Raw genomic sequence first — 26576 nt, 5'->3', positions numbered from 1 at the left:
CTTCGTTTGTGAACATATGTTTTGCTTGTGACCGCTTAGAGTATGCATGGGTTCACAAATCCACATGTATAACAGATTAATAAGTGCTACTAATTATATTTCCTCCCCAAAAGGCTGCTCACCATGCAAATGAGAAGTGCTAATCCTGTGCAGCAGAACTTGAAACGACAGCCAAACAGCCTAACCACACAGCTTGTGAAGGATTCAGCATATGCACTGCAGAGGAATGGCGGCACTGACATTTTCAGCATCCACGATTTACCATTTAGAGTGCAGTAGTAAATTATAAATTACGTTATTGGGTATGTTGCATTTCCCAGGTAGGAAAGAATTTATATGCGGTAGCTAAATCTTTCGGCTGAACAACGAAAATAGATAGCCATAAAAATTGCTGACATTATTTTACAGAACCAAATTTTAAGCAAAGCCTGCCTGATAATCAAAAGAGAAGCAAATGCTCTCGGAGTCCTGAACTGAATGCCTCTGTTGTACAGAGATCTGCTATGTCACCACCACGGGAAAGCACTTAAAATCCCCTCATTTTGTGACTAAAGGACTTTCTTTACCACTATGTCAGGAGGCAAGACGTTGGTAGGTCCTTTGAAAACCTGCAACCACTATTGCTACCTAAACGACAACTTGACAACTTGTAAGGAGCCTTTAAAGTGGGGAAGAGCATGAGCTCACCTTTTCTTCAATGGGGGATTTTTCTTTGAGCCAGTGATTCAGGACTTCATCTTTAAATGCACCCGTGTTGCCCACCGTGCTTTGCTGAATTTTGGCAATTGTCGTGGCATCTTTGACGATCTCAATCATTCCTACGTGAGGATGCACAGTTTGATGGAGATTGAGGTCTAGTGCCTGACCCGGAGGAGGAATCGCTATTTCTTTGTTGAATGGAAGGCAGAGGTTTTATTTTCATTTTTATACTTTTAAAAACCAGCCTGCTATTTTCCAGGTCCAGGCTGTTGGTTTTCTTAGGAGGAAGAGAAAGAGAAGGAGGAAGGTAGGCAAGTTGTGTGGGATATGCTTTCAACACCCCTGAGTGACAAGAGGAAAGGGCTGGTTTTGAACAGTAATAAATAAAAGCATTTATGTGCTGAGCATATCCTTCTTCACAGGGCAATTTGTGCCTTTTCCTTTTTTAAATTATGGGGTCAAATGTAAATGGTTTTGTAGTTCTCAAATCTCTCAAATCAGAAACTTGTATAAAATAAGTTTGATTGAAACTAATGTTGAATGTCTATAAAAGTACCTAAGAGTGGAGTGTGTAATAGCTTTGATACTGTGAATTCTGGAATATTAAAATAAGTGACAGATCTTTCTATCTATTTTTAAATGTTATTTGTGAGAGAAAAGTTTAATGTGTAATGAAATGAGTTAAAGTTTAGAGGTGGAGAAGGAAAGAGGAGGGAACGAAACGAAAATCATTTCCATGTATAGTCACAAGGATTTGAATCATGTGTTCATGTATTTTCAACATATCCATATTAAATTGAGAGTCACACTCACCAGCATGGAAATGTTTTCTTCCTTTTTATACAGATTATAATTGTGATGTTTTAGTTACTAAGTGCCTACACTGAAGGAATTATAATCTTTTAAAACTAGCTGAGTGGTATATTCATCTCTTGAGGTAACAACATACCTATTTTGTCACCAGTTGAAATGCAGCCATATGGCAGGAGGCACAGATCCAAAGATTCTGTCTCCCAAATGGACTCCATAATTCGTAGAATCTGGGCATCAAAACACAGAAATGTTTCTATTATGAGTATATATATTTATTTAATATATTTGTCTTCTCCCTTAAAAAATAGTAATCTTATCTGGTAACATAAAATATAGAAGTAAATGTAAAATATATAAGTGACAACTGTACTTTTGCTGATCAACCTGGCACTCTAAAGTTTCCCTTCTTTGCAAGCCTGGTCATTTCAGTCCCTGAAATGTACCCTGGAGAAGAGGATAAGTGAATTGCTCTTGGGGTAGGGTTTAGCCATTGTTCACCATCTCTCTCTCTTTAAAATGTTCAACTTCAGTTATGTATATGTTACCACAATAACACTAACATCCTTACACATATTTACCACTCTAAGAGCAGCAATAAGAGAACCAGAGCAGCAATAACAGAAATGGTAGTAATGATAGCTAACGTTTACTGAATGCTATTTTATGTGTGATCCTTGCATTACCCTATAATGTGGATAGGATTATTATTCCCATTCTGCAGGTGAAGGAACAAAGGCTTAAATAGCTTAAATAACTCGTCCTTAGCTGCCAAACTGTGTGCCTATAATACATAAATACAACAAAATACGTAAGGGGAAAGGGAAAATTTTGAGAGGAACAACAGAGGAATTTTTGTATTTTTAAAGTACCCATCTTCAAATAATTCAAAAGATTCTACAGATTTATTTGAAATTTAATAAACTTATAAAAGGTTTGAAGATTTCTTTTTTTCTTTTCAAAAATGTTTCCTGGAAAATACACATACCCTTCTTGAAATGAAAGTAAAGCAAGGGTATTATTGTTTTCACAATAGAAATAAGTAAAAACAGAAACTTAATATGGAAACATGACCAGTTTTTAAATAGGCTACCATTAAATCAATGTGGTTTGTCTTTTTTAAATAAACCACATTAAGTATTAGAAATTGTTACTTCTACAATGTTGAAAAACTAGAATCTGGAGAATATTACTTTACAGATTTGTGAAACTAAAGTCTATCCAGAAATGTTAGAAATACAAAAACAATTAGCACTGATACCTTCACTATTCACCTTCTGCCCTAATAATATGTTCACTCTCGTCACTTTCCTGCATGATTTCTCCAGTTACCTACCTGATAATCTTCTCTCTCCTTCCCATCAAATCATTCTTTTGAGTTTGTGTATGTGTATCAGAGGAGACACATCTAAGCAGAGTGCCTATGGGTGTGTAGACATGTCTATGAACAGGAATAAAGTGCGTGTTGGTGTAAATATGGTTATAGTCTATGTTTTCAAGCTTGAAATGGGGTATATAAAAAGAAGTTAGGTGAGGGAAGTATATCTGGCTACTTGTGAATGTTGGATATGCATCTTGGAAAAAATGGACAGAACTGTGATGCTCATTACATTGCATATCTAATGGTCCACAGCCATGTTCCCCAAGAGAAAATTCTATTACGTAATCTTGGATCACTGTTTATCATATGAAAGAAGAGAACAGAATAGAATCAGTAGAAGGCATGTTTTAGATCTACTACAGAAGTATTTTTTCAGATAACTGAAAACAACTCCTTAGCATTAGCATACCTGTAAAATAAGCATGTCTTGGCGCAGATCGTCACCGTGTTTAAAGATAATTCCAATTGTTTCATTTGATAGAGCTGTAGGATCAGCACATTTAAACTCAAGCCACAGGGGCTTTTTCTTGGAGGCCATCACTTTACATTTTTCAATCTGTAAGAAAGTGGTCACATGTTTCCTACACACAATGAATAATGAATATACATGGTGGAGACACTTGACAATTCTCTTGCAAAGCATCACTATAAATAATCAGGACAAGTCACAGTTGGAAAATCACTTTCAGCATTTGGGTAAAAATACAGAAGGTGTTCTCATCAAATCTAGAAATACTATGTGTGAGCAAATTCACATCACTTAAACCAGTGGTTCTCAAACTATGTTCCAAGGAACCGTAAGAGTCAGCGGAAGTACTTAAGAGGTACAGCAGATCCCACACTCTCTATGCCCCACTCTACAGAATTCTGCTACTCCCATATCCCCTTTAATAGGGAGGAACTTTGCCATTATCTGTTTATATATTTGGCTTCCTCCTAAGATTTAATTTGAAAAGAGTTCTAATGTACATTGTCTAAAACACTATTATTGCAGAATCAGATGCAATAGGTTACATCTAACAAGATGAAATTTAACAGAAATAAGTGGAAAATCTGGCACTTAAGTCTAACAACCCCTCAAGAAAACCCCTCCCACATTCAAATAAAGTCAAGGTAGGGGAAATGTGGCTTAGCAGTCACCCAATTAAAAATAAAAAATGTAGGAGATTTAGCCAAAGATGAGTTCACCATGGATCAAAACTGTGATGTGATCTTAAAAAAACACACACACAATTTTAGAGCTGTATTAATATGTCATAATTCCTACCAATCTCTAAACGATGGACAGTGGGTAGTGGGTGCTTTTGCGATAGGGCCAGCTTGCTGATAATCGTATACAAAATTAAACACACGAGGGAGGAAATTTCCCTTCTTTCCATGAGGCTTAACTCATTGCTACAGGAGTTGCTTTTCTGCCATTAACAGCTAGAAAACTAGGCAAAATATACGAAATGACTCTTCTCAGACATTGGACAACAGGCAGTGTAGGTATGTGACCCCTGAGAAAAGGAAGATAAAAGAGGTGAGCCCTATAACTGCCCCAGCTTACTGCCTGGGGGCTATTTCTAGGCTATAGCAAAAAGAAAGGGAATTCAAACTGAGCCCCCAGTCTAACAGTCTAAAATACTATAACTGAAGTCTCAGAAAGAGTGGAGAGGAAAGAGGGAACAAGAAAAATATTGGCTGAAAAATGCCCAAATTTAATAGACTATAAATTCACAAATCCAAGAAGCTCAATAAACTCTAGTAGACTAAGCATAAAGGAAACCATACCAAGGCACATCATAATCAAATTGCTAAAAATCAGTGATAAAAGAAAATCTTAAAAACAGACTGGGGAAAAAATGACATATATAGAGAGAATCAAAGATAAGAATGACAGTTGTATCATCAGAAAATATGCAAGCCAGAAGAAAATGCTACCAAAAGAGAAAAAAACCTAGTCAATCTAGAATTCTATATTCAGGGAAAATATTTTTCAAAAATGAAGGCAGAATAAAGAGTTTTTTAGGTAAACAAAAGCTGAAAGAACTTACTGCCAGCAGACTTGCACTATAGAAAATGTTAAAGGCTGAAGGGAAGTGATGCCAGATGGAAATCTGGATGTATACAAAGCAATGAAGAGTACCCAGTAATGGTAAATATGTGGATAAACAGTAAAAAAAAAAATTTAATCTATGAAGCCTGTTAAATCTATTTTTAACTGTTTAAAGCAAAAATAATAATGTATTGTGGGGTTTATAACATACGTAGAAATGAAATGCACAAAAATGAAATGTACAAAAATAGTACAAAGGATGGGGGGAGTTAATGGAAGTATACTGTTGTATGTGTAAGTACACATACATGAAGCAGTTTCTTATCTCAACATAATCAAGAGTGTGTGGTATTGATATAAGGACAGACATTTAGATCAATGGAACAGAATGGAGAATCTAGGTATTGACCCGCACATATATGGTCAGTTGATATTTGGCAAAGGTTCCAAGGTAATTAAACAGGAAAGGAACAGTGTTTTCAACAAACGGTGCCAGAAAATCTGGATAGTCACATAAAAAATGGACTCTGATCTTTATCTCATACCACACACAAAAATTAACTCAAACTGGATCACAGACTTAAATGTAAGCGTTAAAACCATAACACTTCTAGGAAAAACTATTTGTCACATTGAGTTAGTCCAGGAGTTCTTAACCTTGGCAATGTTGACATTTGGGGCTGGATAATTTATGTTATGGGGGACCATCCTGTACCGTGTAGGATATTTAGCAGCATTCCTGGCCTCTACCCACTAGATGCCAGTAACATTCTCCCAGTTATAATAATAAAAAATGTCTCCAGACATTGCCAAACGGTCACTGGAATGCAGGGAGATCATCCCTGGATGAAGTGCTGGATTAGAAAAAGATTTCTTAGAGAAGACACTGAAAGAACAAACCGTGAAAGAAAAAGTTTTAAATTGGACTTAAAATTAAAACCTTCTGCTCTTTGAAACACACTTCTGAAAAAATAAAAAGGCAATCCACAGACTGGGAAAAAATATTTGTAACATGTATGCCTGATAAAGAATTTATATCCAGTTTATATAAATAACTCTCATAAATAAAAATAAGAAGGCAACCCACTTAAAAACAGGTACAAGATTTGAAGAGAAAATTTTCAGAAGAAGAAAATAGGCACATGCAAAGATATTCAACATCATTAGGGAAATGCATAAAAACAACAGTAAGATACCACTTCACACTCATTTGAATGGCTAAGATTAAAAAGACTGATAATAACAAGTGTTGGCTAGGATATACAACAACTGGAACTCACATACATTGCTGGTGGGAATTTAAATAGCACAGCCACTTTGGAAAAACAGTTTGTCATCTTGTACACACGCTTATCATCTGACCCAACTATATCACCGCTAAATATTTACTCAAAAAAAATGAATGAAAAACAAATTGTGGTATATCCATCCAAGGGAATGCTATTCAGCCATAAAAAGGAATAAATTACTGACACATACGATAACATGAATGAATCTTAAAAGTATTATGCAAGGCAAAAGAACCCAGACATAAAACTATATACCGTATGATTCCACTTAATAAAATTCTTGAAAAGGCAAAATCATATGACAGAAAGTAGATTTATTGCTTGGGTTGGGGAATGAGAAGAGGAAAAGGACTAACTGCAAAGGGACAGAAGAGAACTTTTTCTATACCTTTCTATGGAAATGTTCTCTATTTGGACTGTGGTGGTGGTTATATGATTGTATATATTTGTCAAAACTCATTGACTTGTACACTGAAATGGACAGATTTTATTGTATGTAAAGGATACCCCAACAAGCTGATTTAAAACAATATAAAAGGGAAATTACCCAGTGCTGAGGTTTCCAGTAGCCAATGATTAGACAGGGGCTTGACAGAACCCTGTCCACAGACTCCCCAGCTTCCCTGTCTCTACACAAACATTAGCTTTTAAGGACTGGGCCCTAGAAAGCATGCCAGACATCTTCAAGAGAAAAAGACCACATGGAGACATCCAAGCGATACCTACCACCAGTGCTCCTGCTTTCAATCCAGGATCATACGGAACTCTGAAACTTTTGGGGAGATTAGAATTCTGCAGGTTTTCAAGCTTTTGCTTCAGTTGTGAAATAACTGTAATTGTCAAAAGTACATAGGAATGATGTGAGTCCAAGAAATTATCAATATTATCTATAACACTTCCTGAGAGTATACTTACTTTCCCAGCATTCTATATATTTGTTCTGGTGTGGTGCAGGAGGAAAGAGCATAGGGCCCTGCCTTTGAGGAACTACCCATCTGAAGTGGTGAGATAAGTCAGGCTTACCATGAGCAACACACCACGTACACATACTACAACAGGGGACAGAAATACATGAATACGTGTGGGATGGCACGCAGATGCCAATATGATCACGTAAAGAAGGATGTTATGAGCGTAATGCTAAGGAATCAATACTATAGTTTTCTTTCCAGCATTTGAAACTTTAAACTGCCATTTGATTTGGGGAATAGACATTTGAAGACAATAACAAATGAAATTTGGTTAGGGTTTTGTAAACTCTTTTCGAAAGAGCAAGTTAGGCTGTGTAGAGAAAATGTGACAGCCTCAAAATTCTAACGGAAAAATATATAAATTAAAAATTACTCTCTGGATAACAGATAGAATGGAGGTCAGTACAAATCCTTCCCTTTCTTAAAATAAAAAATAAAAGTAAGATTACTATTACCATTATCAATTTTAGGAGATAGCATTATTGACACATTGAAAAAGAATCAAAGGGAAAAAGTAGAAATTTAAAATATTCAGAAGTTTAAAATACTGGATGAGTATATCAGTACATATCTATATAATGAGCCATAGTGCTAGGTCCAGGTATATAAAAATGAAAAAGAGATATCTCCTGCCTTCAAGGTTCATACAGTTTACCAGACCAGAGCGATATATTAATGACTTTAATTTAATGTAGTATTAGTCAAAACCTATGGGAATACAAAGAGGGAGTGATTAATATTCCTAGGGCAAGGACAAGCTTTCTTAGGGTAGGGATAAGAGAATACTGGAAAAGGCTTAAGAGAGGAGGTAGTGTGTGTGTATAAAGGTGAGATATACACATATCTTTATATATCTATATATATACACAGTCATCTCTCAATATCCATGGGGGATTGGTTCTTATATTGTATTGTTTAGGGAATAATGGCAAGAAAAGTCTACACATGTTCAGTATAGATGCAATGTTTTTTAATATTTTCGATCTGTGGTTGGTTGAATTCACAGATGCAGAATCCATGGAAATGGAGGACCAACTGTGTGTGTATATACATACACATATACATATTAGTCTGATATATATACATGAAGAAATGTAAAAAGTTTAAAATAGCCTCTCAATAATTCATTGCTTGAAAAGACTGAAAACTTGGAAACCATATGCACATATTCAAAGATGCAGAGAAAAAGGTAAAGATTTGGAAACAATCTCATGTGTGTGTGTGTACAACTGTTCTTAAAGAATACATCTTACATCTGCATAATGCCTTTTAATTTTTTGAAGAGTTTAACATCTATTGTCATAACTTCATCATTAAGCATATACATATAGTTAAAAAATTATTAATTTGTAAAAGGAGAACTTTAAATTTGCTTACTCCATGCAGACAAAATACTAAAGAATATGTTCTTGGCTGCCTTTATGAAGAGACAACTTGGCTTCCAGAAAGAAGAATTATAGGGCATTTAGAGATAAAGGCATTTAGAAAGAGAACCAAGAAAATAAAGCCACTGTACCTTGGGAACTGACATCATACTTTTCGGCAGAGAGTGATTTAATATCGATGGTGACTTTCTGTAACATCTCGATTACTTGAACTTGTTGGGTAAAGTCATGCAGCATGGCTGTGCCACAGCCTCTCAGATAGGCTTCTAGAATCACAGCGAACCTCTGCTGATAGTGTCTGGACTGGGCTATCTCACTTCTCAAGAACCAAAACAAGAAGTGACCAATTCTCTTGTTCTGAGGGTGAGTACGAGAAGGTTAAAGTTATTATGACTAATGCTCTAAGTCTACCAGTCAATGCTTGTGGATTTAAAATTTCACACTATTATCAAAGTGGAAGTACTTACTCTTAAACCACGCTTTAGCAGGAATCTGGCAAGGGCACTGTCATGGTATGGTTCAAATTTCACAGCCTAAAGGAGGAACACATTAGCATTTGTAAGATTGCATTACTCATAGGTGAATCAGGAAAAGAAACCAGAGAAACTGGCACTCTGCTTAGAGGGTCTTTATGGCTAGAGTGATGAGAATCTCACCAGTTAAGCTCCTCTCTTTTTGAAGACACTTGAGACCAGAATAAACCACTTGCTTAAGATCATAGAGCATCTGATAACAGAACTGGGATTAGAGGCCAGAACTGACTCACAGCTGGGAAGGTGAAGAGGTGAGGGCATTTGCTCCAATTAAAGATGTACTGTTTTTACTGGAAGGGCAGAAGGGGAAGATGCAGATGGCTATAAGAAATCAGCAAAGTAGAAGAAAAGTGAGGTTATGAGAAACAAAATGGACAGTGGAGAGAGATGTATAGTACATGTTAGAGAAAAGTATTTGTTAGATGTGAAGATCCTAAAAGCCCGATAGCTTCCCTTTTTGGCTTCTCGCTGGCAAGTCACAGGTTCTCGCTGCAAGTAAACAACTGGCTTAGATCAATCTACACAGAGCAATCACTACCACCCTGCCACCGTATGGTATATACAGAGCTTTTTCTCCAAAAATCCCTGATTTTATATGCTTCCTTGGGTAGGATTTGACCTTCATTTTTAGTGGTTAGGAGTTTTCGTACCACTTGGCTAATGTACAGAATAGTGACTTAGACGACAGCTCTATTACTGAGGAAAAAGAGCCAATAAAATGTAAAAAATGATTAAACTTGATTGCATGAATATTTGTTACATTAGTCTCTGTACTTTTCTGCAAGTTTAAAATAGGTAATAATTTTTAAAGTAGCAAGACTAATAAATAGTTTGGATTATTATACATGCATATACAAAGTTAGAAGATAGATGTCATACATAAACATGAAGAGAGGTTTAAAATTAAATATCTAGGAGTATTCCCTTTATAAATAGAAATAGTCTATCCTTTTTTTCCAAGCAACAGAAGAAATTGCCATTCTAATTTACATTTTAGGGTCTGAGGGCTTCTTGGTAGGATTTACAATTCTTACTTTGGTTTCCAGTTTGAAAATGATCAATATTGACTTCATAATGTTTCAATTATACCCATGTTCTCAAAAGTGCTTTTCATAGGTGTGGTCAAATGGGTTCCTTCGTAGCTGCATCTAAGGCCTTAATTCTGAGAATGTGGTTATTTAGCCACCAGTACTCAATTTAGAAATGTTGTACGTTTTTAACCCTAATATGAGTCTTTCTGACCTTCTTTATGTTTCACTTCTCTAAAGACAATGAAGATCTCAACTAAGACACCATTTTGATCTGGAATGAGTCATTTAACCATGAGCTGAAGATGTTTCAAATAGTTTTACAAATGACTACTCTTCTATAAATTTAAAACCACAAATTCAATGTTAATATTATTTATTGACCTCTTTCATTTAAAACATTTCCAAGAAGAACACTATTCATTTGTCAATTCTACAAAGTTTTTTTGTGAAAATGACAATGAAGAATAATTCATGGTAGCCTTGTGATTTGGAACAGAGCTCATGCAAATTTGTTTTATGTTTTTGTTACAGAGAACTAGAAAACTGAAGATCTTTTGATTATTCTAAAATTCTTTAGTGTTATGCCAGTATCTGAACTAGTGGGTAGAAAAAATATTGGATATATTTAATAGATGAAAGCAAAGGTCAAATAATGTATTTAACGTATCTGACTAATGGGAAGGTGAAGATTCAGAGTTAAAGTTGGTAATATCCAAAATGCTTATCAGAAAACTCCATGGACTTCCTATAGAGAGTGATTAGACTGTTTAGCGTCTAAAATTTAGCCTGGTTAATCCTAAAGATCTCAGGTCAAACATCACCTACTTAGAACTGTCCCTGAGTCCCTCAGTGAAAATTAAGTGTCCCCTGCATTCCTGACTGTTTTCTCATAGCACTCTGCAGTTTTCCCCAAAGCATTTGTCACAATTTGGTATTAAACATCTGTTTGCGTGTGTACTCATTTAATGTCAGTCTTCTCAGTACAAGTCGTCGAATTAATGAATGAACAGGTCTGTGCTCTAAAATAGCATTTCTATTCCAATTCTTTTACTTGCTTTTCCTTGTCAAGCAGTACAATGTAATTTGAGAACTGCTATAGAACAGGCAAACCGTTCCTTCTTTCTTTTACTCCCTAGCTACACCTTAGGCAAATCACTTAGCTTCTCAGGACTCCAGGGAACATCATGAGAACCGGTGTGGAAACACCATTCCATACCTGCCTAAAGAGAGGAGCTTTCAAGATTCAACTCAGATGTGAGATGTTATTCTATGGATTGTAATAAACACAGGCAGAGAATAAGACCGTTTCTGTCTAGCCCACACCATCCAGACACTGGACTGATCCAGAATCTCGGTAATAGTGAAAAGAGTAGAGCATGGAGTCAGATCTCCCAGGTTTTGATTCTGGTCTGCTTCTTTCAAAGTATGTGACCTTGGGCACATTACTTAGTCTCTTGTGCCTCAGTTGCCTTATGTATAAAATGCAAATGCTATGACCTCCATTATAATTGTTGGGAGAGTTAAATGAGATAACAGACAAAAAGGATGTAAATCGCCTGAAGCCTTGGCACAAGGAAGCCTTCAGTAAGTTGAATCTATCATTAAAATAATAAATGAGAACAAAGTATTCCCATAGGGCCAATTCTCCTAAAAAGTGAAGTACTAATGTTTTTAAAATGCTTGCACACAAACCCTCAAAGACAGCAAAAAAGTAAATGGAACAGTTTACTACTTTTTGAGGTGGCTTCATCAGATCTGCTTTGACCGATGACAAAGCCCTGAGCAAAGGGCATTAGAGGACAACTGAATGCTGTGCCTGTGCTCATGCAAATAAATTCCTTTCGAGGAGGGTTCTGTTGATAACACCAACATCCCTACCTGGACCAGCTGTAGAAGGTAATGTAGAACATCATCGTCCTCCAAGCTCTCCAGTTTCTGAACTGCAATGGCTCTTACATTTTCATCTGAAAAGTTGCAGTCCAGGAGTTGCATCGTTAAGCCAACATCCAAAGCACTTTGATCCCAGACCTCCCTTCTGGCTAACAATTGGTATGTTTTAGCCACAATTTCTTGCTGTCCCCATTTCACTGAGCTAAACAGCTTAGGATATGCTTTGGGATGCTTAAGGCTTTCATATCTAAAATGCCAGAGCAATTCTTTGTCTTCTGCTGTGAGAGGGTTAAGTGGATCGGTGGCTATGATCGCCTCCAATTGCTTGCGAAGCTGGTTGGGCATTTCTGCTCGAACCCGGTCACCTTCGGGGTCAGGGCTGGGCTGATGCTTAGGCAGGGCTATTGGGTGACAGTAATTGTCCAGAAGAATGGAGATGGACATGGAGTTCTCCTTGTCTGGGTTGGTCGCAGATGTGAGCTTGTCGGCGCTGAAACTCCCTTGGTCCTCTCCCTTCCCGGATATCTGCCACATGTGCAGAACGTATTCTCCACGGCGCAGAAGGAACCGGTGGTCTATCAGCAGCAGATTCACATAATAGAGAAGCTGAGCTTTGCCTTTGGACTCAGAACCGGAAGTGTCTGCAGAGACCTTGCCGGACAGTGCTGGAGCTTTGCCGCAGTAGATCTGGAGGTTCAGCAGAGCCCCTTTGGGCAAGTCTTTGATTTTGATACTGAACTCAAGCCACACATTCCAGAGCACCTCTTCTGTGAAGGGTTTGGGGCTGGTTCTCCTTTGGCAAAGGACTTGCTGCCCATGCTGGATGTTTGCCTCTACAAAAACTGTGAGGTCAGCATTGCGGGGCAGGACCGGGATATCAATGCCTCTGATCTTGACCCTAAACTTCCGGTCGCAGTCCCACAGGGACACGGTGAACACACTCTCATGGTCCTTGCCGTGGATGGTCAGCTGCTCATGGTAGCCGGTGACTCCCGTGCAGTCATCCACCAGCGGCCACTCTTCTTTCCTTACGTCGTCCAGGGCTGGGTCCGGAGGTGTGTCAAGCACCAGGTGAATCTCTTCTCCATTCTTGAGGCAGTGCCTCACCCACTGGAAGTTTTTGATGGGCGTTTCACCCACCAGGTACTCATCCCGGCCGCAGACGCGTAGTACAAAATCCTGTTCGTTCTGGCTTTCGGGTATGTCCATCAGAGACTTCTTCTTGGCCATCTTGGTGAAGAAGCTCTGGAGGATGGTGCCGGGGGTGTCCTCGGCCGAGACCTTGATGGTCTGGCTGGTGGTGCTGCGGTGGATGATGATGAAGATGCAGTTGTTGGCAATCTTCTTGGACAGGTACTCAGGGAGGGGCTTGGACGTCACCCAGGGGTGCATGGCGTAGAGCTTGGGGTCACGGCCAGCCACCTCGGCCATGCGCGGGGTGACCAGGCGGCGGCGTGTGAACTCCAGCTCGTCGTCGTGCACGTTGCTGACGTCGGTGACGTCATAGCCTATGAGGGCGGTGAGCTGCCGCTGGAAGGCCTGTGTCTCCTCAGAGGGCGCGCGCCGCTGCACCAAGTGGATCTGGCCGGGACTCCGGTGCAGCACCTGCCAGTAACGCAGGCAGTCCAGAGTCTGCACCACCTGGTACTTGTCGTAGATCTCGTACCACTGGCCCTTCTTCTGGTAGAGCAGGAGGAAGTGGTCCGGGCCGAGCCGGTGGTAGAAGTCCGCCGCCACGCTCGTCTCCAGCGCGCGCAGCCACACTTGGGCCTTCATCTGCTCCACGTTGCCGTGGCCCGCCACGTGCAGCAGCGCCGTCTCGGGGCTCTTGCTGTGGCGCTGGCTGGTGGGCAGCACGAACTCGATGGGGATGAGCTCCATGGGGGACAGGCTGGCCACCGCGCTACGCGGCTTCATCCTCCGGCGCCTGCGGCCGTTGTCCTCTCTCAGAACCACGGGCTGTTCATAGTTCTCCAGCTCCATGCCCTACGCGACCTGCGAGCGGAGGAACAGAGGGCTTTGTCACAAGAAAGGCACTTCGTATTTTCCTGTGAGATAGCAGAAGAGAAGGAGCAGAAGAGTGACGTGCGCGTGAGGACCCAGAGGGACCAAGTACTTCAAGCTGGAGGCACTACAGCCTTCAGAGCAAGCGCTTTGGAGTCAGGCCCCATGAATGCTGGCCCCACCCCTTACTCTCTGCGCGACTTGGGCTAATTAATCTCTGAGCCTGTTTCTCCTCTCTCAGATGAGTGAGTATACCTCAGAGGGTGCAGGTGAGAGTTAAATAAAGTAATACTTGTTCAATAGCAGCGATGGGCATGTGGGGGTTCACTGCTCACTCTCTCTACTTTTGTATAGTTTGAAAAATTTAATAAAAAAAGAGATATGGAAAACACTCATCTAGCACAGTGCCTGACACATTAGTAATTGTTCTTAAGTATACTGAAACACATAGATGAGTAAAATGATACAGTTAAGTATAAAGTCTTAGTTTCCAAGTGCAACGTGAGGTGCTTAAATACCTCACTCTGTAAATAGGCCTTAAACTTACTTCCTCTTTGTTCAGTCTCACACTTCTTGGAACTAGACACCTTACCCAACCTCTCTTCATGTTCCCTATTTTCAAACTGTCTGGACTCGGGATCCACTCCCTACTCAATTTCCTGCCTTTTTTACTTTTCATTTTTTTCTTTCTATTTAGGAAAGCTACACATTTCATTCATAAAACTCAAAAATATCACAATTGGCAAGGTTGCAATCAAAACTAACTGCAGATACATAAAATTTTGAATCATGAAATGTGTAAACGTTCTAGCTGTCATTGCTATATTAGGTTGGTGGCTAAGAGGAGTCATCCAAGCCTGTACTCTCCTAATATGAACATTCAGGGAATTTTAATTTTGTACCCATTCGTTTGATCTGCCTCTACTTTAGACAGTGGAGGAGCCACAGGACAGAAGGCAGGATTTCTACATTCCAGTGACCTGCTGTTTAGACCCCAATCAATTATTTAACTTCTTTTTTGCTCTAATATTTTCATTTCTAAAACATGAATTCACAAATTTATTCTGATTAATTTATCCACCCTTTCTGCAAATGTTTAAGTATCTGCCCTTCACAAAGCATTTTAGTATAAATGTGACATATTGCTGTAAGAAACCCTTCTAATGATTGAAATGCTAAAAGTATGAAAATTGAAAGATGAATAATAAAATATTTGATTTTAGTATTTAGTATCAATTCATTGTAATACATTATATTCTAAATAAGAACCAACCGTTGAAAGAAAAATTAATGTTTCAGAAAATATCATTTACTCTCTTAAATGACTAATGTTAGTGAGATTAAAAACTACTTATTTCCTTAAGAAATAATGGAGCATCAATGTGTACCGAAAAGGAGAGTTTGATTAAAAGATAAGAAAGGCAAGTTTCATTAGATTCAAACTTATATTTAAATCTTGGCTTTACTTACTTTTAAAGTCAATATTCCCTCTCTTAAAATACTATGAAGTTATACTTAGTAAGTAAATGAAACCAGCTGTCCCAAAGAACTGTCTCTTGCAGCTTAAAACATTCATTTTGGTCTTTTGCTACCTTATATAATAACTGACAAAGATGAGAACTGTAAGGTATGTTAATATTGACAGTAACTTGAAATATGTCCAAATTTAGGCAACATGCAAATATACAACAGTAACATCTGCCTCAGTGATACCAAACAATCTTAAAGGATGCAGAAGAAAACAGGCTGAATAAATACTCACTGGTTTCCTGCATGGTTGAGGCTATGAAGCTTTCTCCTTTTATGAGAAGACGTTGGAAGATTACTGTAAGTACAGTAATCTCTAAGCATGCACTTGTAAGAATGTGAAGCCTGGATGGCTCAGGCTCCCGTGCCCTCCCTTCTTCCTCCCAAACAGAACCAAAAAAGAACCGATGCACCTGCAAAACTCTTGTTGGAACCTTGTGGACATCCACAGTGTAGCTTGGACTAGACAATGAAACACAGACATTCAGTGGTGGTATCATCTCAAGAACCGACAACAACAGTTCCAGATAAAAATATTCTAGCTGAGAAGGAAGTGTCACTATTCCGAGTCAGACCCAACAAAGGGCAAAAAATAGAAGGAAGCAATACCTGATAAAGCAGCGGAGGCGATGATGCTGAAGGATCATTTGTTTAATTTTTGAAAACAAAACAAATTCAAACCTACCCAGTGTGCTTCTAAACTCTTCCGCTTTTTGGGGGCTCCCTTCATATCCAGATGCAGAGGAAGTGTTGCAGTTACCAGGAAGGAAGTTTTAACCAAGTTGATTATACGTGTGATTGCTCATTTTAAAAGTGTCAGAAATGCATTTCCTGTTATAGCACAGAGAGCAAGAACATGAGAGTGAGCCGTGTTTACCGTATTTTTTTTTACTCTTTGAACTAATTTTTCAAAAATTGTGGGAGACTGAGACAAATTAAAACTGCATGGATCCAAACCAAAAATACACATCATGAGACACAAACAAATGCAATATTTTTGTAGCTAGTTCTAAGTATAAGAAAAGGCCTAACAGCCCCAATATTAGACATCCGATTAGGGAGATTTTTTTAACAGCCAAATTAAACCTCTTCCCCTCATGGGAATTCAAATGAATCCTTGTTCATATACTGTAACTGATGGATGGGGGAAGAGAAACCTAGTAATACTGAGGACTGAGTTATCAAGCTGAATATTTTCAGAGACAAGTTTTGGGAGCTCACTTCCTTAGCTCGGCGAGAGATTTCTCTATTTCTTCAGAGCATTTGGGGCCCAAAATATCACTGGCTCAAACTGAAAGTACTGCAGCATGTGCCTGGGTATGTGTGTAAATGTGACATGCTGCGGTAAGAAACCCTTAAAATAATGGTTGAAATGCTAAAAGTATTAAAATTGAAAGATGAATAATAAGGTATTTAGATTTTAATATTTAATATCACTAAATTATACTACAGTATATTTCAAACAAGAAATCAACTAGTGAAACAAAAACTAATGTTTCAGAAAATATCATAAATGTTGAGGGTGGAGGCTTACTGTGAGCAATGATTCATTGCCTGCAGACAAACTAGGAGGTTGCCTGGTATCAAGGGGAAATTAGGGAGCTGAAAACTGTCACGGCATCTAGCAGACAGAGTCACTGGGAGATGGTGCCTGACTGCCGTGGGAGCAGAGAATACACAGAAAAGCCATCCTAAGTCGTTTTTAGAGTAGTTCTGTATTTTCCAGGTGACCTCAATTCCTTCTGGAACCTCCAAGCACACTCAGATCCTGAACCAGCGCCCCCTCCCCTCCATCTCAGAGTTCCACATACCAGAGTTCATCCTCTGAGCTGGGCACTCCTGCTCCAGCTAAGCTCCAGGAACAACAGGTGGGATGGAGTTGGCCTCACAAGTCGCTTGCAGGTATGTAGGAGTTCCTCTGGATTACTCTTATATCAAGATAAATAATTGCTTGATCTGACTATCTCTTTTCACATGGGCCTTTTAGGTCTTAACTTTTTAATAGCACTGTAATAGTTGACATCAGCAGGCAAATCATTTAATTCAAAGGCTGCCTGCCAAATATTTAGAGGAGGCTTATCAGCCTCCCAAAGTATATTCCTATATAAGAATACTCCCTTAGGAGGTTGGCCACTATAGAAGCCTCAAGGTTGGTCTTCTTGGTTGGTCCTGAGGGAAGACTACGACACTGTAGCCACCAAGCCATGATATAGGAGCTTGCCAACCTGTGATTTACCCAGAGTGTGTAGGAGGGTACATGTGGGTTGGAGGGGTGGGAGGAAGGAGGCTTGAGGGTGGGAGGGCTCACCTCAGAGGAACCATGAGCTAGGCTAGCTCCATTTCCAAGACCATTCAACAGATTCTTCCCTGTCCTGGCTCAGTGACTTCTAGGGGGCCAAGTCCCAATCTGGCACTAGACACACATACACATTATGCTAGAAATACTAGACTCAGGCTCTGGTATATCCTTGCTTCTGAAGGAACTATTCAGCTAATTGGATCACGCAAAGGTTGTCTGTTCCATGACTAAACTTGCAAATACATCAGGCTTTATTGGTGGGTGGAGATGAAAGTACCCTGCTCTTCTCCAAATCTTAAATAGCCACTAAAATTTGACTATATGTAGTACATGTTCCCAGGGAGAAGTAATGGCAAATGTTTCCTTCCTCAATGCGGAGGCATTCTTTACTAGTAAGAATATTTTATACCCAGAATTTTTAGTGTAGAAAACCCCTAGATCTCATCATTATCCTGTTTTATTAATATGTTTCTTATTTTTCCCTTCTGTGAATCTGTAGACATACAATAAATTTTGTTTGGAAAAAAAAACGTAATCAAAGAGTCTGACCCTCTGTATCATATCCAACTATCACAGGAATGGCAAGATAGAACAGATTAGAAAATAAGAACACAGTAGGAAGTATCAAAGATAATAAACGGATTAAGAATTAGTTGTTTGTTTTGAGAAAGGCTCTTTGCAATGGCCTTCAGAGAGATTATTTATGGTTTAGTTGGAAAAACAAAACATGCAGATGAGAAAACATGTGCAATGTGGTAGTCTATACAGTCCAAGTGGTTTAACTGTGTTATGTACCTTTATGTAATCCAACAGTTTACTGGAGAAGATCATTTTGGGTGGGATTTAAAAAAAATTATTTTAAGTATTCAGAGAATATTTTAAATAATCAAAGGAGCAGGTCCCCCAGCCAAAAGATATTTGGGGACGGTGAACAGAGCAGTTCACGGAAATGGAGAGTTTGCGAAAGACAGCAGTGTGAGATATGAGGAAGCCTGTGGCAAGATAAGCTCGTGCTTCCCACACTTATTTCATGTCTTGGCACATGTGAATAGTCGTGACATGTGTATGGCACACTGGGTTAAACTGAGGAGGCTCCTCAAAGCTCGAGACTATGCCTGCAGCCCCAAAGCCCTCACCCCTTAGTGCGCACTGGTTGGGAAGCTCTGTTATTGGGTATTGTTCCTGGCTGGAGTAGCTATCTGACTCAGACATGAGGGTGTCTTTCAGCTTGAAAAAGCACTACGATCCCTCATTTTTTCAGCTCAACCTCCGATGGCTTATACACTGTGAACAAAAATGCATTTTAATCTAATCTAACAGTTTAATTCACCTTCATACCTTGCTTTGGGCACAAAGGCAAACGTTTATTGAAGCTGTGCCCAATATTTTTTGGTATGCATTTGGTAAGATTAAAGACAAGCATCCTGGTATTGTAGAAGCACTAATATTCACGAGACCTAGGTTGATTCCTGCTCATTCTTTAGGCCTAATATATGCCAATTCATGTCTCTTGGCTTCCTCATCTACCAAAAGGATAATAACCACCCTACTTATCTCATAGGAAGTTGTTAAAAATCTTCAATTTTCAACGGAACAAAAACTTATCTAACTATACTATGTAAGATATTGGATTAGATGCTACAAAGGACACACGATTTCAAGTATCCCATACCAAAACAATATAGAGAAAAAGAACAGCCCATGTCATCTGTGTGGTTCCTTTTCAGAGAGAGGAAAACTTTCCCAGAAGCCTTGTGAGTTCCCTTATGTCTCTAGCCAGAATTGTAACAAGTGGCCATCTACACCTCAGCCCATCAGTAGGAAGGGGGATGGAATTATGTTAATGGTTTAAGCTAATCAGGATTTACCCCTGAGTTCCTGGCCGACCAAAGAACAGCAGACACCAGAACAAAATGTCAGGGCTTTGACAGTAAGGACAAAAGGGTACTGGGGAGGTCCACAGGAGACTCTGACACAGCTTTGGTGCCATTAGGGAGGTAGACTATTATCATGCCATACACTTAGAGGGCAGCCATTCCAGGTTCTGAGAAAAGAAGCTGCAGGAAATCAGACACAGTCAACAGAACCCCCAGGATCTATAGCCAGATCCAGGTGCCTGTGTCTATGGGACATTCTACTTCATTCACCATTCTTTCTTTTAAGAGACAGGGTCTTGCTTTGTCACCTAGGCTGGAGTGGAGTGAAGTGGTATGATCATAGATCACTGCAAACTTGACCATCTGGACTCAAGCGATCCTCTTGCCTCAGCCTCCTGAGTAACTGGGACTATGGGCCTGTGCCACCATGCCCTGCTAATTTTTCTTTTTTAAAATTTTTTTGTAGAGACAGAGTCTTGCTATGTTGCCCAGGCTGGTCTTTTACTTTTTTACAATTTTTTAAAAAACTTCAAAGTATTAAAGGGGTATAAATATTTTTGATTATACATGGATTACTATTATAATGCTTCAGTCACAGCTATAAGTGTGCCCATCATCCAAATAGTGTTTATTGTACCTGTTAGGTAGGATTTTGCCCCTCATCCTCAGGCTGGTCTTGAACTCCTGGCATTAAGCAATCCTCCCTCCTCAGCCTCCCAAAGTGCTGGGATTAGAGGCGTGAGCCACTATGCCTGGTCTCACCATTCTTATCTGAAATTGACCACTGAGTGCACTTTTCTCAATTTCCTTGCTCAGTTAAATGTTGCCAGTACAGATTAGTGAGCACTTCACACATTTCTTGAAAAGATTTTTCTATAAATTGATTTTTAAAAATCCAGATTCCTTTGCATGATACATTAGACCCTTTATGATCGATCACTTATGATCTATCCTTAACTCTGCCTCATCTTCCAAATCCCATCCATGATTCAATTAAACTGATCTTTACTCTTGCTTTCTGTGCTTTTCCACATGTCTAGGCCTCTGTATGCTGCTCCCTCTGTCTTCTCCCCTCTCTGTATTCACTTCTCGCCTCTCCCTCCCCTTCTTTCATCCCCTCAGCCATTTGACCAACTCCTGCTGCATCATACTCAGGGTGACGAACCTCCTCTCTGAGGGCTTTCTTGGTTTGGGGTTAGGGCAGCTTTCCCCTGTTAGTAACCTTCCACAATAACAATAAGATCACCACCACCAAGAACAAACTCTTTTATAGCACTTTCTGAGTCTTACATTGTTCTAAGAACTGTCATACATTCATTCATTTAATCCTCACAACATTCCAAGGAGAGGGGCACAACTATCACCCCCATTTACAGATGATGAAAGCAAGACATAGAGAAGTGAAGTGGGTTGCTCCAGGTCCTACAGCTGCTAAGAGGCAGAGTCATAATGCTTCTCCCAGGGGAGGACAGCTGTTTACTCAGCTGCCTCTCTGCCAGACTGAGTTCTTTGCGTAGCTGCTCTGTATTCAGCCACTGTATTCCCCAGGTTTTTACGTGGTGCTTGGCACATACAAAACTGGGGCCTTAATAAATATTTGTGTACAGAGTATTTCTTTTTGAAAATCATTGGATTCTTCTGCATTTACAGGAAGCAACAGGAATATTGAGTGTTAGTCCCAAAGCCTCCCAGACCAACAAAACCCAGACAGCCCCTTCCTTCCATTTAACCACCTAACCTAAAGCCCTGCCATCTGCCTCCTCTTCAGACCTCAGAACAGGAAACTTGGGAGAAAAGTGGTCTGTAGAGCGTGGAGCTTAGGAAGGAACCGAGTTTTACTAACATTATAAAGAATGACAACACTTTAGAAACATCCTCTTTATAGCTCTTCTGTTTGACCTAATTTGTTAGTTTTCTTTGTTACCTTACTAATAGTGACTGAAAGCTAAGACAAAAGGCTGCCTGAACCATGTTGGTGTGAGCAAGAAATACTCCCATATAATGGATATCCACACCCATCCCCGGGGCCCTGCCATCACAATTACCTGCGTCTGCCCATGGTGTTTATCTGTCTGCCTACTCACCTATCTCATCGCCTACTTACCTGTCTCTAGGTACCTCTTACATACCGTGATCCTGACAGAGACAAAGCTGTTGCAGTAAGGGAGTCAAGTTTCCAAACCAACTCTTTCCTTTCTTCTTGGGATTTTTCCTGTTCAAGGGCACAGCAGAGAGACCTGAGAGAGAGGAAGACTTAATAGACCGGCGTGGATGGAGCCTGCTCTCGAAGCCGTGGTCCTGAGGCTGGAAGGCGCATCATATAATAGGAGCTGCTTCTCGGGCCTTTCTATGGAACTTTGTTCCTTTCAAAGCCCTGGCTTCGCAGCTTCTAGTCTGTCAGGAGTCACCTCCAGTTGGAAGGAAGCCAAGCGGATGCCCCTCCACTCCAGGTTGAGAGAAAGGGCACAGCAGGCGCGTCAGGCTGGGAAGGGGTGGTGGGTTGGCAGAGCCAAGAGCTTCCCTGTCCCCCAGGAAGGAGGGGGGCTGCTGAGAGGCCACAGCCCTGCACGGCCTTCCTTTTCTTCTTCCTCTTTTTTTCCCCCCGCCAAGCAAGTATCAACTTCATGCCAGCGGCCTCTGCTACATTCTGCCCGCTGTCCCTCCCCCACCAGCTACCGCCCCCGCCAGAGGACAGGCTAGACAGGACTATCTCTTTACCTGCCTTGCTCTGTGCCTAGGAGGAATCCTCTTTGCCCCCACACCTCAGCCTGCATTTTCTGGAATTACCCATTGTGTGGGTCTGTTTAATCACTTGAGGGTTCTCCGCAGGTCGGGAAATACCCTGCTGGGGTGTGTCTCAGTGAGGGCTGGAGGTCCCCAGGGGTGTGCCCTCCTGCCCTCCAGCCTAACATTTCTCATTTTCTTTTAAAGTAGATGCTGGCAGTCTTCATTCCCAGTGTCTTTTTTCTTCTTCCTTCCTTCCCTCATGCATCTCTTTCTTTTCTTTTAAAGTGTACTGACTTGAATGGGAGGGGCTCCTGGGTTGCTGGTAATGTTTCTTGATGGGGAGCTGGCTTCACTTGTGATCCGTTTGTGATAATTCATCAAGTGTTAGACCGCAGATAATTCCGCGGTGGGCCCAGGGGAGAGACGACCACCCTGAAAAGCGAGCGGAGACCGAGACTTGATGCAAAAAGCAAGAGGTTTTATTACAAGCGCAGCGCAGGGGCGCACAGCGTCACCAGGTTGGGTAGCTGCCGCGCCAAGGCTTACAAGTTTGAGGTTTATAAAGGTAAAAACCACACGCAGGTGGTCAGGGGCAAACGGATAAGAGGAGTTTCGGGGCAGACGGATAAGAGGAGTTTCGGGGCAGACGGATAAGAGGAGTTTCGGGGCAGACGGATAAGAGGAAATTCCAGAGGCTTAATCTAGCACAAACTACTCCAGGAGGCCGAGGGTGGGGTAATCTCGTCGGCTGCAATCAGAACTGCCAGCCTGGGGTGGAGAAATTTTAAGAAGCTGCAATCGACACTCGCAGGCAAGTTTAAGCAAGGACACACGGGGGGTTTTGTTACATCTTTGCAGGCCTACTCTAGGAAGTTTAGCCTGTCATGGAGTCACTCCTGTCCCGTGTAGCTATATTTGACTATCAACTAAGAGCAAGCACAGTGACAGAAGCAGATGGCATCAGTTAGAATTAAAGAGAACACTTCTGCTATAACCTTACATGCCTTACATTTCACACACACACACACATAAGGGGGGAGATTCTGCTATAACCTTACACAAGCTGTACACTGGATGGTCACTTTTCTGTATGTGTGTTGCACATCAAAAAATAGCTTTATTGAAAAGTATTTTTACTTAAAAATGGCTAAAATTTAAGCTGCTTTCCATACTTTATTAAACAATTAAGAGTGGTTTTTTTCCCCCTCTACATTCTTGGCAGATTCTTTTCCACCTGAATCTTGATGTTTCAGGTGGAGGCCAGTTCTGAACTGTTGTGTGTGTCTGCCTCTCACAAGCTCTGACCTCCGCCTAGTGGCTTCATCTTTATGTTAGCTGGAGAGCTGTGGGGCTAGGCAGAATGTCATAAAGGAAATGTGACCCCATTTGGACTCATTTGGAGGGAAAACGGTCTCCAATCCAAGCTGATGTTATAGAATTCCATTGAATTATTCACTGACGTATGTAATGAATGCATTTGTTCCTACATTCCTTTAACATTTGTTATTGAAGTTCTTTTATGTACTAGCACGGGGAGTCCCTGTCTGCAAGGAACTTGCAACCTAGCAGGGCAGAGAAGATGTCCACCTATCATCATCACGAAACATGCAACGGCATAGCAGAGAGTCCAAGAGGGCATAGGATGTGCCCTCAGAGCTGTTCAGGGAATGAGTTATAGGAATCACAGCAGGGCGCTGCCTTTCCCAGCTGAACCTTCCAGAGAGAAGGGCGCAATAGGAGTGGCAGGGAGAAGAGGCAGAATTCTGCCTAGGCAGAAGTGAGGGAAAAGATCATTCTAGCAGAGGGAATAGTGTAAGGCAGCCAAAATTCAGAAGAGTGAAATTCACTTCAGTAGTCCCCACTGGGCGCGCGGGGTGGGGGTTGGTACAGCCATGGTCAAATCATGAAGTAGCATTGGCCTTTACTTGTAGGCATTGGTAAACAGTTATGACGTACCAAAATGGAGAGCTTGGGGGTAGAGCAGGGGAGGGGTTGCAGTACATCTCTAAAGCCCCTCTTCTTTCTTTTTTAAATAAGAGCTTTATTAATATATACTTAACATACCATTCCCCCTCCCTGCTAGTTTTAATCTGTCACATAGTTCTCAGAGACAAATTCAGTAGTCCTGATGTATTTATTAGGGTATGCTAACTGTTAATCGCTATAGCAAAACCTCAGTGGGTTATTTCTTTCTCTTCTCATAGTCCCACGTAGATTCCATGGGGAGGCGCTGTTCTAATCATTCATTCAGGACCTTGTTCCTTTCAACTAGGTCCTAGGTTCTGCTCTCCTCTTGGGCCTCAAGTCCTCCATTGAATCTGAGAATGGCTGGCATCTCTTGTGCCCATTTTTCATTGGTCAGAACTCTGTCACATGACCCACCTAACCACAGGGGTACTGGGAAATATAGCCTACCCTTGTGCCCAGAGGAAAAAGAAAATAGGTTGGCAAACCCATAGCATTATGTTTGCTACAACATGTTATAGATAATAGAATTTTAATGAATATGATAAAATATAAGTACTATCATGCATCTGATTTCATGTATTAGGAATTATTTCTATCATGAGACACTTAGAATATGGCCCTCCACCCTTAGGCAGTCACTGATGTTATGATTATATCTTGTTTCTATATTGAGTGGTAGTGATAAGTAAAGGCTTTTACAAAACTAGAAACCGGCAGTCCTACCCTTGTTGCCTTTTCCAAACTGCTCTTCAACAATGCAGTTCTTCCTTCACTTGCCAGAAAATTCTGTTCTGATCAGGCAGTGCAGTAATCCAGATAACAAACATAAGACAATGGAGAGAGATTATTACAAGGCATTACATTGGTTGACCTTATCATTGTTAAGGCCAACCCCTAAATTTTTTAAAATTCACAATTTTGGAGTGTTTTGTCAATTTATTCTTCTACTCCATCACTACTAAAGTTTATTTATCATAGTAAAAGTTTATTTTATAAACTTTTTAAATAGCAACCTTTTTATAAAAGGTTTATACTTATTGCCAGCAGGATGAGGGATTGGTGGAAGGTCTGCATCATATAGTCATTTGGAGAACAAGATGATAAGAACTCTGTCATTTCCAACATGTGGATTTTGAGGTATCCTTAGACATCAATACCTAGCCAGCAGATGAGAATGGAGGATGGTGTAGGATATTTTATTGGGCGGGTCTGAAAGTGGTAAATGTCACTTCCATCTACATTTCATTAGCCAGACTCAGCTATGGGACCACACCTATTGCAAGAGTAGGGGATCTGAGAAATATAGCTCCTGTTGCAACTCAGCAATGACCTTTACCCTTCAGTGGTGGGGGAGGGTCATCAGTTTTTGGTGAACAGCTAGTCATCTCTGCCATGCTGAGCTACCAACTTCTCTTTTCTTTAAATTTACATACAGTACCCTGACTGAGTAGCTATACTAGAGATGTTGGCTTAAGAAAAATAAAGGGGATATAAAATATCATCTCTGAATACTATAAAAATATCTATGCACATAAACTTGAAAATATGGAGGAAATGGACAAATTCTTAGAAACCCACAGCCTCCCTAGGCTCAATCAGGAAGAAACAGAATTCCTGAACAGACCAATATCACTGAACTTGAAGCAGCAATAAAAAATCTTCTAACAAAAAAAAGTCCCAGGAAGAAATCCTTCCCAACACATTTTACAAAGCCAATATCATCTTGATACCAAAGCCAGGAAAGGACTCAACAAAAAAGAAAACTACAGACCAATATCCTTTATGAATATAGATGGAAAAATTCTCAATAAAATTCTAGCAAACTTAATTCAGCTGCACATCACAAAAATAATCTACCATGACCAAGTGGGCTTCATCCCAGGGATGCAAGAATGGTTCAACATATGCAAATCTATAAATGTAATTCACCACATAAACAGAAGTAAAAACAAAGACCATATGCTCTCAATAGACACAGAAAAGCATTTGACAACCAACATCATTCTTCACAGATGTAGAAAAATTAATTTTATGCTTTGTATGGAAACAGAGAAGACCCCGCATAGCAAAAACAATTCTAGGCAATAAAAACAAAATGGGAGGTATCAATTTACCAGACTTCAAACTTTATTATAAGGCTGTAGTAA

At 40.2% G+C, this 26576-nt stretch overlaps 1 protein-coding gene across 1 annotated transcript in view; it reads right to left on the bottom strand.

The window, feature by feature from the left end:
• PIK3CG (phosphatidylinositol-4,5-bisphosphate 3-kinase, catalytic subunit gamma) overlaps positions 1-16219 on the bottom strand; it is a 31890-nt gene extending 15671 nt beyond the window's left edge. Inside the window, exons 1-8 of the mRNA XM_012650308.1 lie at positions 16168-16219; positions 12016-14022; positions 9041-9106; positions 8705-8930; positions 6944-7047; positions 3300-3446; positions 1649-1739; positions 688-818 (exon numbers count right to left, since the gene is read on the bottom strand). Coding sequence (XP_012505762.1) covers positions 688-818; positions 1649-1739; positions 3300-3446; positions 6944-7047; positions 8705-8930; positions 9041-9106; positions 12016-14010 — 2760 coding nt within the window. The 5' untranslated portion in view covers positions 14011-14022; positions 16168-16219. The remainder of the gene's footprint in view (positions 1-687; positions 819-1648; positions 1740-3299; positions 3447-6943; positions 7048-8704; positions 8931-9040; positions 9107-12015; positions 14023-16167) is intronic.
• Between the last annotated feature and the right edge of the window lie 10357 nt (positions 16220-26576).

This window comes from Propithecus coquereli, unplaced genomic scaffold (assembly GCF_000956105.1).
Source record: "Propithecus coquereli isolate 6110/MARCELLA unplaced genomic scaffold, Pcoq_1.0 Scaffold32, whole genome shotgun sequence".
Lineage (NCBI taxonomy): Eukaryota > Metazoa > Chordata > Mammalia > Primates > Indriidae > Propithecus > Propithecus coquereli.
The sequence above is the reverse complement of the archived record's forward strand: the minus strand, read 5'-3'. Positions and strand labels throughout refer to the sequence as shown.